Source organism: Cupressus sempervirens, chromosome 7 (assembly GCF_028749045.1).
Source record: "Cupressus sempervirens isolate cs-2001-9-10 chromosome 7, ASM2874904v1, whole genome shotgun sequence".
Lineage (NCBI taxonomy): Eukaryota > Viridiplantae > Streptophyta > Pinopsida > Cupressales > Cupressaceae > Cupressus > Cupressus sempervirens.
This window is the reverse complement of record NC_143124.1, coordinates 850,737,304-850,751,959: the sequence shown is the minus strand read 5'-3', so window position 1 is coordinate 850,751,959 and position 14,656 is coordinate 850,737,304. Positions and strand designations below refer to the sequence as shown.

Here is a 14,656-nt window from a genome sequence, read left to right as displayed (position 1 = left end):
GTCCCTTCAACTTTGACTTGGCAACTTTTATCTTGTCCTTCTCTACTATATTTTCACATTCAAAATGGTTGTTCAAAGCTTCTATCCAATCCACAACAACATCAACATCCATCTTTCCTGAAAGATGGGTAGGTCACCTTTGGCATCCTTCTTGCCAACTCTTTCAAGGGCTTCTATAAAGTATCTCTAGTCTGTAGGTAAGTTAACCACCTCCTACTCAGGGGTATCCTCTTCTTCCCCTTCTTCCTCTTGCTCTAAGGAAATCTTTGTTGTCTTTTCCATCCATCCCTTCATCTTCTCAAATTCTTCTAATAACCACTTATTGATTTTCTCATGTTCTTGCATCTTCTTTGCCAGTTCAGCATTGGTGACCATGTTTGATGTTTCAACTTCTAACTCTGATCCGGACATAAAATCTAATTGCCTCAGGAGCTTTCCCCAAGCTCTGATACCAAAAATGATTCAAATATAAATTCAACGGAAGCAATATCAAAAGGAACCAACACCAACAAGAGTTATATATAATAAAATTCTTCTTAATTAATTCATCAAATGAATAGTATATACATTTTCTCTCCTACATATTTCTTCTCCCCATAATTTCATATGCCAGAAACTTGCCCTAAACCTAAACCTAAACTGAAAACTCTATTTATACTTGCTAAGATGGTCTACGCAAAATTCTAGATTATTACAAAATAGGAAAAATAGCTTACAAAATACTCTAGACCAATATAGAATGGGGAAGAATGACCCCACAATGATCTATACGAATCCTAAGAAAATATCTTATTGTAAAGACAAAATCGAGATAAATTCTTCATGTAGAAATCATGTCCAAAATATTATATGTGGGTGCTCCTGCACCAAGTTGATTGAAGCAATGGGTTCTCATTACATAGAGACCTTGGTTCAAATCCCATGAGGGATACCATTGTGAAATTATAAGTTATGACTCTTGCTCTTCTATTGGTTGTATTTGTCTCATTGTAAAAGGTGGATTCTAAGTTGTGACTCTTGGTCTTTCAACTGTTGTTTCTAGTGTGGTTGCTCGTAAGGGGCTTAAATAATCTTATAAGTTTCATGTTGTTACTCAAATGAGCACAAGGTTTGTAAATGATCTTCCATATAAAACAATAGAAAATGATTTGACACCAAAGAGATGAATTTTATATGTTTTGATAACCACACATGAGATTATTCTTCTTATGGATATATGTCAGCTCTTGGAGATGGTCATTTAATTGGATATCTTTGGGGCCTATGATACATTTATAGTAGCATTTACTTTTAAAGTATAAGAAACCTTATTAAAAAAAGTGTGAAAATAATCAAATTCTCAAAACTTGTTAATGGAATTCCTATATGACTCTTTGGTGTAAATGTAAAAGTATTAGACAAGGAGACCCAATCTCCCCATATTTATTTACATTCTTGCTAACGTTTGGGTATAAAATTTTGAATCTTGGAAGATGATATACTATGAGGTGTTAAGGTTTCCTCCACTATCCCCCTTACCATGTTATAACAATTTATTGACAATATAATCCTAATTGTAAAGGCCTCCGTCATTGAGGCAAGGGAATGTAGGTCCTTCCTTAATTTTATGCAAAGGCCTTAGGACAACTTATTAACTACAACAAGAGACGTAAGAACATCTTCAACAGTAAGGAGACTCATGCGAGGAGCTCAAACAATAGTAGTGCAACACATATTTGTGACAATTTAAAGGATGAAACATTGAATGATAGAGAGGAAGATGATACCTAGATAACCTTTAAGCATTATGAATGATGTCTTTCTCATAAATGATCAGTTTATCGAGGAATAGTTTTTCATAATTGGAGAATACTATGAGGAGTATTACTGCATTCAAATATAGAGTCATGCATGGTTTTTCTACCACACTCAACCTCTTGCGAAGAAACATTGTTATGAATGATGAGTGAAGTGATTTTTTGGGAGATTCTTGATTTCCTTTGGGAGGATTGTAGGAGATTCTTTTGTGGCCTACTCGTCGTCTGACCAAACCCTTGTCCATTTGATTGTTGTGTTCAATCCTGTGGACATTCTGTCATACTTTTTTTGTTAGTCACCCTCGTGTGGTCTTTCTATCGACTATTTTCCTACACCAGATTTTAGTTAGATGTTTTTAATGTTGTCGTTCAAATATTTGATCTAGTTAGCTAATAATTAAACAAGACTCATGAGCTAAATTGACATATTATAATATGTGTTAGTTAATACCTCCAAATTCTTAACATATATATTTTTAAATAATTATTCATATTGATATATTTATAAGAAAAAATATGAATAAAGTATATAAAAATTTAAAGTTGCTCAAAGTATTTAATAAAAAAATGTAAATTAGAATATTAACAATGTCATCTGGAAATTGTAATCTTACTTACATGAGTTGACTTGAGGTTGTGGGTAGTTTCCCATGCTCTTGAGTTTAGATCTCTCTCAGACTTAAGAGGTGAGACATCTTGTGAACGACTGATCTCACCCATAGGGAACTAGTTTCATCCTAATTCACATCGACTGCTAGCCATTGCTGAACTAGATTGCGAAGACACCCTATATAAAAACATATATTTATAAAAAAAATTCCATATGAAAATATTGAAAAAATGTTTATATAATAGCAAGCAATAATTTCAAACCAAATTAGTTTTAATGGGCCTTCACAAGATTATTAACGAAACTCTCTCAAACACATAAGACCACTTTCTTTTTCATTTTCAACCAAAAGTCCAATGCATATTTTTAAGGAAAAAGGTGAAAATGTAGGAGTTGGTTAACAACCCAAAAGAAAGGACTACGAATACGTGTTTTAAAATCCCCAGGAGGAAGTTTGTGCCTGTGGAATCCATGAGCGTCACATAAGCCTCAATATGGAGTTGCTTACTTGTTTTCTATATACTTACCTGCTAAATCTAACATATTTGATTGTATCTTGACTCAAAACATTTGTCAACACATACCTCTGCAATTCTACACCAACTGCCACTATATACGCCAGCCCAACAAACCTTCACTATCATTAATTCCTGCCTCGTTTCGTGCATTTATTTAGACATTGAGGTCGTCTCACATTCAGAGAGCGAGAATTTAATGGATCATTCAAGATTGCTCATGGTCATTATATTGGGGATTTCATTGGTAGAGGTTACGAGTTCGAGCCCCCTCGAGACTCGTTCAAGGTGGATAGTGGATGAAGCCACTGGGAGAAGGGTAAAGTTGGCCTGTGTGAATTGGGCAGCTCATTTGGAGCCTATGGTGGTGGAGGGGCTGAGCCACCAGCCCCTTTCTTCCATCGCCAATGCCATCCCTTCTTTTGGCTTCAACTGTGTCCGCCTCACATGGGCCACCTCCATGATCACCAAGCAGAGCCTCTCGGTGGCACAATCTTTTCTCTCCCTCAACCTCAGCTCTGCCGCGGCGAGGATCGAAGCGCACAACCCTGGCTTTTTGCAGCTGAGCATAGCGCAGGTAGTCATAGAGATATTGATAAAAAGGAGATATTTTCTATAGTAAGTTGAATTATGATATCAATACTAGTATCGTAATTCTTTTGTGTAGTTTTCAAATCAAAATTCATTGACTCATGTATCACAAAAGCCCATCTTTCACCTGAATGAATATCACATTGAGCACTTCATATGAGAATGTTACATTTAGCGCTCATTTCATATGGGTTTGGAGTCATCTAAGAAGTTTGTGCATCCTAATACTACTTTAACTCAAACATGTTAAATTTTGGATTTCTCCAAGGTTAAAACCACTCAGCTCGCTATCCTATTTGAGAAATGTAGAACAAGTATTGTGTCTTGTGAAAAATCCATTATATAGCCCCTTTAATGCCTCATTGATTCATAGATGTAGGAGCTATTTTCACATGTGTAGCAAGTCAAATAATGATATCTTAATGAGTATTCAAGTGTCTAATTTTCTAGTCAAACTCATTGATCCTCTTGAGAATGAATGGTACACTTAACACCCATTGCATTTAAGCATTATGTCATATAGAGAGTTCACCTATTCTAAAACTACTCCAACTAAGATATGCTTAATCATAGAGTTTCTCTTAAGGTTAAACCCACTTAATTTGCTATTTTTTTTGCAAAACATTCATCAAGTGTTGTACATTATGAACAATTCATTGTATAAGTACAAGATATTTATTTGTAGCAGAAAGTTAAATTATGATATTGCTATTACAATTCAACTATATAATTTTCTAATCAACCTGAAAAGAATGACGGACACAAATATTAAAAAATGGTATCATAAAAGTTAAATCTAGTTTTCTCATTGTTCTTCTTCTTTTACAGGCATATGCCATCTATTATGACATATGCCTGTAAAAGAATATAAACTGCTACAAATATTAAGCATTAATGTTATACAAGCTAAATCTAACTTTCTCATTGTTTTTTTTTTGAAGGCATATGCGAGGGTGGTGGCAGCCCTAGGGGCAGCTGGGCTGATGGTGGTGTTGGACAACCATGTCAGCAAGGCGCAATGGTGTTGCGGCCCCGCTGATGGCAATGGATTCTTTGGCGACAAGTACTTCGACCCGGCCGAGTGGCTCCGTGGCCTCACAGCCATGGCAGCCACTTTCAACAACACGCCACATGTGGTTGCCATGTCGTTGCGCAATGAGCTGCGCGGCCCAGCCTCAAGTGCAACAGAGTGGCTCCACTTCATGCGTCGTGGAGCCACTGCCGTGCACGCTGCCAACCCCAACGTGATAGTTATTCTATCGGGGTTGAGCTACGACTCCGACCTCAGCTTCTTAGGTCCTGGTCACATGCCGCTGCCCTTTGTAAACAAAATTGCTTATGAAGTCCACTGGTATGCCTTCACAAGCGGAATAAAGTGGTCACATGGGCTGTCCAACCAGCTGTGTGGGTCTTTGGTAGCAGGGATTAACAAGAGGGCAGCTTTTCTGGCGACATCTGCTCCACTTTTTATAAGTGAGTTTGGCATTGATGAGAGGGGAATCAATGATAATGATAACAGGTATTTAAACTGCTTTCTGGCTTATGCGGCCGAATGGGACTTCGACTGGGCACTCTGGACTCTGCAGGGAAGTTATTATATTCGCAACCAGCAGCCTGGGTTTGAGGAGACTTATGGAGTTTTCAACTCCCGTTGGAGTGGACTGAGGAATGCCCATTTTCTCTCCCTCCTTCAGCCTATCCAGAGCCCAATTCAAGGTACTTATATAATTTTCCTTATTCAGCATTTCAAAATAGTGTATGCTCTTGTTAATAAATTAGTATGAATATCTTAAATATATCTATCTTAATTAGTCTATCAAGAATCCATCTATCAAGAATCAAGTCTTGTTCTATATTATATGAGATGCAGTCAGAATCTTGTCATTTTAATTTAAGACTTTGTTATATCTAACTATCTTAATCGTTCTATTAAGAACCAAGTCTTGTTTCACATTACATGAGATGAAACAGATTGTGTCACTTCAGTTTAAGACATTGTGCTACTCTTAACTATCATAATCAGTCTATTAAGAATAAAGTTTTGTTTCACATTATATGAGATGAAACTAAGATTGTATACTTTAAACTTAGGATGCTGTGCTAACTTACTGTATTAATCAGTCTATTAAGAATAAAGTCTTATTTCACATTATATGAGTTGAAATCAGAGTTCTGCCATTTCAGTTTAAGACTTCATACCATCTAAAGAAAACAGCTTTATAGATAAAATGTCAAATTAAAAATACTGATAGGAGTTTTTTTTGTTAACATGTTCATGCTATGACACTCCACTCTTTCAAGCCATTGCAGAATAACTTGACATTAATATTTTTAATTAACATCATAAGATTTCCACAATTCATTTATAAAAACAAAAATTTTAAACTAAAATTTTCTGGATTTGATTGTGTATGCATTTTTACAATCAATATTTCGGATCATACTACATGATCCATCATCAGGATGTGAAAGAGCAAGATAATAGAGATGTGAAACGTTGATGGTAAAAAAGCATACACAATTGAATTCAGAAAATTTTCGTTTTTATTTTCTTTACTGACTCGTGGATCCTATCTCTTCAGATCTAGTATACGAGATGATCTACCATCTTGCAAGTGGCCTCTATCTTGCTTTATTTCTAGATTTTACTGTATAGAATTTATTTATTTGCATCAATATTACAAATCACACTCCATGATACGTCACTAACATTTCTTTTTTCTTTATATAAATCTTTCATTCTTATAATAGATGATGGAATGTAATTCAAATATTGATATAAATTAATTTTACCTAGAAACAAAACATACATATCTAAAAGTACAAATAACTATCAATTTATAAAACATTTTTATTAACACTCTTATGTCATTTACATTTTCTTTTTTGCTATCATTGTAAAATACTTCTTGATATTAATATCTCCAGTTGGTTTTTACTTGGCTGCAGATCCAAGTTTCTCTTCAGTTTCGCTGTACCAGATTGTCTATCATCCTGCAAGTGGCCTCTGCCTTGTGACCACGACTAAGAATGAGATTTCTCTTGGCTCTTGCAATGGAAGTAACAGATGGAGCTACAATAGTAGGGCCGGTGGCTTTATTAGAGTTGTGGGAACTTCTGCATGTATTGCAATTCAAGGGGATAAATTGCCTGTAGTGTTAACTGACCGCCTGCACTGCTCACTATGGAGAGTGGTCTCAAGTTCGAATCTGCTTATTGGTACAATGGATGGTAGTGGAAAGATGGTGTGCTTGGATGGAAGATCCAGTCCTTTGGTTGTTACCGAAGATTGCATATGTCTTGTAGATTCTCAATGCTCCATACGAGATAATCCTGAGAGCCAGTGGTTCAAGGTTATTAGCACCAGCAGAAGCTTGACTTGAGATTAACACAAAAGCAGTTTGAGAGAAATTGAAAAGGTGGTCATTTTATATGGAATGCCTTGTTTGTGTAATGAGTATGATGCTCACAAGTCAGCTACTTATTCTCGCCATTTTTCAATTGACCCCTAAAGACTCAATAAGACACCAATCAATCAAGAAAGTATAAGATTTCCACTAACCCAATTGTAAACATATTAAATTGCTTCCCACTTAATGGTACAAGGAAACCTCTTTTGGTTATGCAGCAGTGTAAGCAATATTTGTTTAAGATTAGAAATCAAATTTTCTTTCTTCTTCCATGCTTTCCCATGCCCAAAGGTCTCATGCTATTTCTTACAAGTTGGATACCAACAACATACACAAAGTAACATTTCTTGTGAATACTTAAGTAGATTTAAGTGACTATGTACATTATAAGGACAGAAAATTATTTAATAATAAATCTCATTTCAACCAACAGTCTCTTAAGTGAAATTGAATGAGAATCAAGAAACATGTATGGGACTCAATTCATTTTGAAGACGAGAAAAGAAAAGCTGCAGAAAAAATTCCCTTTCAAAAGAGGATGAAGAAATAAGGTATATCGACCCTCTCTCAAAAAACTGAGAAAAATAAAACCCCATGTGAAGAATAACTCTCCTACATCAGAGAAGAGGAGAGACCATATATGTAATTCTCCCTCAAATAGCTTCAAGTGTCAATGGTATGTGTTCAATATTATATGTGAAGATTATTGGACAACATTTCTCTATGCATATGTAATGTGTAGATTATTGGACAACATTTCTCTATGCATATGTAATGTGTCCTTATTCTTGAAAGGAATGAGAACGAATAGATATAATGCCAAAGTCAAAGTCAATAGTTGTTGTTATCAAATTATAAGAATTAGTTTTAATTAAAGAAGGAAAAAAGGAACTAAATCTAATTGAAATGAATGTAGAATAATCTAGTCAAAGACAAAGAGGACTCCCTTGAATCTTATTTAAGAATATTCAAGATAATGTCAATGTGTGATAAAGAATGCATGGAGAAAGTTCAAGAGGGTCTAACAATTCCCTCATAGAAGATTATACAATTCCATAGGAGTTAAAATAAATGAAGAACCGAATGTCATTAATAATGTCATTTTAATCTACAAGATGAAACTCATAAAACAAACTTGTAATATAGATACCAACTATTCATCATATTGGACCAAGTCAATCTAGAAGCTATCTTTAAATAAATATCAAAGTCAATTGAAGTCTAGATAACAGAAATGAAATATATGTATACATATTTTCTAACTACATTACTCATTCTTAGATGATGTACCCACATGCATGTTTGAGTATGAGCACATGTTTGATTATGAACACTAGAAGTATTAGTCAATCTATAAAATTGATTTGATTATCCTACAAATTGTCTTTATGTTTATCATTTAAAAAGAAAAATCATCTTTATTAAATGGATTTGAATTATTTAGTGTTACTACATTTGGATTTACATTATTTAAAAAATAAAAAATAAAGTATCCATATGAAATGATGAGATTGAGATTTACTAACATTGAAGTTACTCTGATGAGACTTTATTTGAGTGTAATCACTAATGTTTCTTGTCAAAGTAATAAACTGATCTTCATATTAGACCATTAGACATGTTTCTTGAATTAGGCCATGAAGTTGCAAGTTTAATTTTGATTCAAATAAGAATAGGCTTTAAAACTCACCAATAAAAAGTACATGAAATATTCCACATTGTCAAAAAATTATAACTTAAAGATTTTTTATGATTGTCACATGATCTTCACTAATATGGTAATATATGCAATACTGTGTTCATCCATATTGGGGGTTTATAATGGGTACAAAATAGGGCAATATGTTGCCTATATAGGTAGAGATGACAAACAGAGTTTTGGGAAAGTTTTTTTTTTATAAAAATAGAGGTAGTCTATAGTATGCCATAGATGCACATGCTATGACTCAAACTCACAACATGAAGCCCCATGATGAACTTAAACAAAGTTCCAAAAGTTTCTAAAATTAGAACTACTCAACATTGTATATAACAACAAGTAATTTATGAAAAAATGCACATGTAGGCACCTAAAATTGTCCAATTGAGCACAATTACCCGTATCTTAGCCAAATAAATAGATATTTATTATTTATTTAATTTTACCCTTATCCTACCTTTAATTACATAAATTTACATTTATTTAATTACATTCATCTTTATCATATATCCTTGATTTAAATAAATTTGCAATAATTTAATCCTAGCCTATTTCCCTTCATCCCACTTGCATCTTAATCCTTCCATTTAATTAAGTAAATGATCTTATTTTACTAATCAATTCAGTTTATCCCACTTGGAATTAAATATTACATTTAATTCTATTTGAGCACATGGTTTCTAACTTTAACCCTCACCTAACCTCATTTCTCTAACCTAACCCATCCTTCTAACCTTGGTCATTAATCCACCCCTATTAAGCCTAATCATGTGCTCACACATGTGCCAAAATAGGTACTATTCTCATGACTTTCTCCTTTTGGCCAGGCAAGTCGCTTACACCTCCACACCTATTAAGCCTAATCATGTGCTCACACATGTGCCAAAATAGATACCATTCTCATGACTTCCTCCTTTTGGCTAGGCAAGTCTCTTACACCTCTTACACTTACCCAATATATTCCTTCTTACATTTTTGTCTCCCTTCACATGTAAACCATGTGTGAGCAACCTTGAACTTCCAACTCTTACACATGTCATTGAACCATCACTTTCAAAGGTGGCTCACACATGTGTGGGAAACCTTGAGCCTCCAACCCTCTTACACATGTCATTGACCCAAACTAGAGTTTATATTGACTACACACAAAACTAAACATACAAATTTATGAAGGGAGAAAGTTAGAGAGGAAATGTGCATACAATAATGTGACTTCATATGTTAGAAAATTGATGGAATATTCTTGGGCTTAAAATGATATTATGATTAAAGTTTCCTAAAAGTGTACAACACTCATTTTTCCAACAATATACACACACACACACGTACGTGTGTGTGTGTGTGTATACATATGTGTGTGTGTATACATATATGTGTATACATGCATGCATGCATGCATACATACGTACATATAGATCCAAATCAAGAATTCAAATTACAATACCTGGTGTAGAACTTGTTGTCACCTAAATTTGCACCCTATCAAATTACAATAGAAATTTGATAATTTAAGCCAACATTGGAACAACCAAAGGCTGTGGGTAACCTATCAATGGCTGAACCTCCGAATTCTAGGCCAGTTCCTTTATGGGAAATCACCTGATTGATTCTACTAACACCACTTTCTTGCTGAGAAAAGGGTTAAGGAAAATTCCAAAAAAGGAAAAAAAAAACTACTTCCTAAAAGATGATGCACCAAATATGTTTACAGAAAGGTTTCAACTAATAACAACCATTTCACCATCAAAAATGCAGGAAAAACACTAATAAGCACTTAAATTTTATATTGGCCTGCAACAGTGTTTCACATTAAGGTTTTGATTCTCACTCATTAAGAAAAATATAAATTTTAACTTAATAAGATCAAAATTAAACAAACACAAAAGGTGACCTATAGACAAAATACACTTCAGTGACAAGGTATAAACTAAGATAGATTAACAAGGAACCCTTGGATTCACAAACTAACTTTATCAAATCAGAAAAAACTACACAATATCACTGAAAAAGATTGAGGCTTGAAAATCCTTTCCAAAATGAACCTGTAAAATGCTTGTCATATATTCAACTTTTCTTCAAAATAGTTACAGAAAAACACATAACAATACTCAGGATAAAATATCACTCAATACTATTTTTGCATAACTTAGAACTGGCTTCTCCTGAGCTCTAAAACTCATTAAGTACAAAACCTAACCTTGGGTTGTATGCAGAAAGATAGCCTGGAAAAGAGGTGCTGGAAACTTCTAAAATAATGGTCTTTTGCTCAAAAAGCTCCACTTAGTCATAAAGAACCCTATGACTCACCTTCCATTGTCCACAAAATGCTCAAACTGGTCATAAAGACCCGCAAACTAACTTAGCAAAGTCAAAATCCGACCTCCTATATTCCATGCATATATTTCCTAACTAATTCCCCTCTTAAAGGCCATTACATGAGCATACAAGATGATTTTTTTTTTTTATTCCTTTTGCAAAAAAATAAATATTAAATGACTTATAATATCGTCATTTCAATATTTATATTTCACATTAATAAATATGCAAAAGGAAAATAAATAAATAATGCTCTTTAGGATGTCAAGAATTAAATCTTCACATTCAACTCAAATACATTTTATCAAAAAAGATGCAAAAAAAAAAAATTCATGACCTAGCCACGGACCTCAAAGAAAAATGCAATGTGAAAAGGGTATAATATATCAAATACCCTAAAAGCATCATTTTCATCTGCATTCACTTTATGAACAGTCTTGGTTGGTGAAGAGAATGAGGGTTTTAAGACATTTCTTGATGTGCTACCATTCTTTATCTTGCTGGAGATGGTCGCCATTTTTTTGAAACTGGTCTTTGAAGAGTTTGCTAATTGGAGGTATCTGGTATCTCCTTTAGCTGGGTCTTTTATACATGTTGACATTAAGCTCGAGGTTTTCTTGTTCTTTGAGAGCCGCCATAAAAGGTATTAAAGTCGTACTTTGCCATTGTTGAATATGATTTTCATTCGCTGGCACTTCTTCTTGTTCATTTTTTTAGTTCTTCTATGAATGACGATATGAAAAAAATTGAAAATGCCACTCTTCTCTTTGCTGAAACTTTAAATGGGAATTGTTTTCTTTTATGTTTGGTTGATATGTCTGATTGATCTGCTGTATGCATGCTCCTATTACAGATATATTTATGAACACCCCTCACAAACCGCCCACCAAAGATATCTTTTAGATAAGTTTTTAACCATTGCATGTATAGAGATCGCCATACTCCTTGGAGATTCCACTACTTCCTCAAGCATTTTCAACAAAATGGCAGCCGTATGAGCTTGAGACCATTTCCATGTACACCTATAATACACCAACGTTCAGGAAATTTCATAGGCTTTGTAATTTCAATATATTCTTCCATGTTCACATAAGGTCCTGCAATTGAAGTTACTTGAAAGTTTATATCTTCACTTGATAGGATCTCATCAACAGAATTTCTAATTGGAGTGATCTTCTTGCCATCCCCTTGCTTATACTTTGTGTTTATTAATTCTGAGCATCTCTGGTCTATAGGTGTAAAAGAATTCATTTCAGATGGGCGATAAACTGCCAGTGTATGCTCCCCAGCTGCCACAGCATTCAGAAGCTGGCAGCCTTCTTCAAATCATCGACCACTTTAGGATTGACCTCATATCGATGTCAATGTTTATCAAACACAGAGTGAACATTTCCACATAGCTTGGCAATAATGTAATTAGAAGTTTGAAAGATTATTTTTCTTGAACCCAGCCGCATTGTGCTTCCCATATGAATTTTTACGTCATCTAACATGAGAATGATACATGGATGTGGAGCTTGTTCATTGAAACTGTCGGTACTGTTGACACCCCTTAAGCCAAAAATAGATTATGCAACTTCATTTACAGAAAATCTGCATCCCTATGCAAATACCAGACATGGTATTTCATTTTCATGAGCATACTTTGCTGTCAGTAATTTTCCCTCTTATATCACAGTCACTAAATCCGCTTGGAACCAGAATAACAACTGCATTCTATCAAATTACATTGCATGTAGATGTATGCACATCTGGAGTCTCTTTCATCCTTCAATAGAATTGCTTGATTTCTATTTTGAATCGATAAAATGATAAACTACTTGAAAGTTATCATTCATATCTTAGTAGATTGTAGTTTGAAACTCCAATACTACCAATGTCTCCATATGAATCCTTTGCATCAGTTGCCATAGAAATCACAGCCATATGGCTTTTTGAAAAATAATTTAGCATGTCTTTTAGCATTAAATGACCAAGGCTTATCATTAAAATACTCTTACATCATACAATCTTCCATTTTGCTAGTTACAGTGCTGTCACAGAAACCCCAATAACTAAAATCTGCTTTTTCTGATGTCGTTCATGAGGCTATTATATAACTTGTCTTGTAGTACATAGTGAATACTATATTTTATTTCTCTCCTTCTGATACTACAAATGGAACTGTGACTTTATTGTTTCTCTGACTGAACTCGCTCAATTGCATCTGGATTAAAAATGTTGATTAAGTTGACTTATAGAGTTCGAGCATGGGCTTGTGACATCTATAAAAAAATTCATTAGCAGTTGAACTTGTTATTGTTCATTTTAATGTCTCTGCTTTCTACACATGGCACAAACATGCTAATAATAAAATCACTTGTATGCATTGTTTTGATTTTCAGACTCTAATATTGCTGTTCCATGATTAATTGAATCCACTATTCTTGTTCAAATTAGGATCAAGGATAAATGGTACAAATGTATATGTATGTTTTATAGAACCAGACATTTCTTAGATCCATATGGATCTAACCTGTACCTTTCTTTGACTTTTTTGCAGGAATTGGATGCTTAGGGAACCAGGGAGAACTGAATTTTAGCAAGGCAACTTCAGGAAAGCGAACTCAGACCAGCCATATACCCCCAGGCAATGGTTGGTTCCTTCTTTTCTACTCTTTTATGTTCATTTGTATCATTTATTCCTTTTTCTACTTGTTCCTAATTTGCACAAGAATAATGAATAGGTTACTCTCACGGCCTTGTGTGAGAGATTTTGATCATTTTTTCATTTAGTACATGTTCTTTAATTCTTTAATGTATAAACTCCAAAATGAAAATTGTCATTGTTTAACACAAATAAAGAATTTTCTCATTTTATCAATGCAATGTACTTTTTCCTTTTTCTGCAAACATTGGCAATTGAATGCAATTGATAAACGTTAATTAATGTTAAAACAAAATTTCATAGGCAATGAAATTTTGATAACAGAACCTATGGTATTGTGATTTAGTTGAAAATAGTTAAAATGCAACAATAGATTTTTTTAAGTCAAAAAGTGGTCCATTGAATTCAAATATAGAGTTTATACAAATTTGATGGATCCCAAGGGTCACCACTATCCATTGGAAATGAAAATGAAAAGTCCATAAGTTATTTAATTATAAAATGAACTATTAAAATCTATATTAAAAATTACACCTATCTGTAGAAGTCATAACTTTCTACTCATAGCTTGAAATCATGAATCGTCAAATTTTCTAGAAATATCTTCAAATGTTTTACATTTGGTTTTTGGATTGTCGATGCCTAGAAATGCCTAGAAATGCCTTGAAGGCCTTCGAAAATGCAAAATACTAAAACATAGAAAATACCAAAAAATAGATTTTGGTATTTCCCATTTTTTTCTTGTGCTAATATTGTTTGCATATTCCTAGACTTTCTTTTGATCATTCATTTCCCTTTGAGAAGAAATGGGCCCCATTTCATCCGCACTTTGCAATAAATGTGGGAAAATAAAGTTGGATTTATTCACGTGTAAGCCACTTTCCTTGTTGAAAAAATTTTCCTACTTTTAGCACATGGTATAAATAGGTTGTCTGGTTTCTCAAATTATTGACAATGACCTCCACATTTTGATCACTTTGGAGTGGATTAGATCTTTTGGATTCAACTTTGTACAACTAATTTCCTTAGCAACAATTGCAATGTCTAGTAAAGGAGGGAAATGTGGCTTGAA

At 33.9% G+C, this 14,656-nt stretch overlaps 1 protein-coding gene across 1 annotated transcript; it reads left to right on the top strand.

Moving 5' to 3' along the window:
- Positions 1–3,095: 3,095 nt before the first annotated feature.
- LOC149550090 (glycosyl hydrolase 5 family protein-like) lies at positions 3,096–7,192 on the top strand. The gene is made up of 3 exons (XM_089795017.1): positions 3,096–3,498; positions 4,454–5,228; positions 6,462–7,192. Exons 1-3 carry the CDS (start codon positions 3,121–3,123, stop codon positions 6,893–6,895), a joined length of 1,587 nt encoding a protein of 528 aa, XP_089651143.1. The 5' UTR covers positions 3,096–3,120; the 3' UTR covers positions 6,896–7,192.
- The last annotated feature ends 7,464 nt before the right edge of the window (positions 7,193–14,656 follow it).

What these genes read in the sequence shown, in the direction of transcription:
- LOC149550090 (XM_089795017.1), top strand. Translation starts at nt 3,121, where the DNA reads ATGGATCATTCAAGATTGCTCATGGTCATTATATTGGGGATTTCATTG. An exon ending in TGCAGCTGAGCATAGCGCAG is followed by an intron (nt 3,499 to 4,453) that starts GTAGTCATAGAG and finishes TTTTTTTTGAAG; the next exon opens with GCATATGCGAGGGTGGTGGC. An exon ending in TATCCAGAGCCCAATTCAAG is followed by an intron (nt 5,229 to 6,461) that starts GTACTTATATAA and finishes ACTTGGCTGCAG; the next exon opens with ATCCAAGTTTCTCTTCAGTT.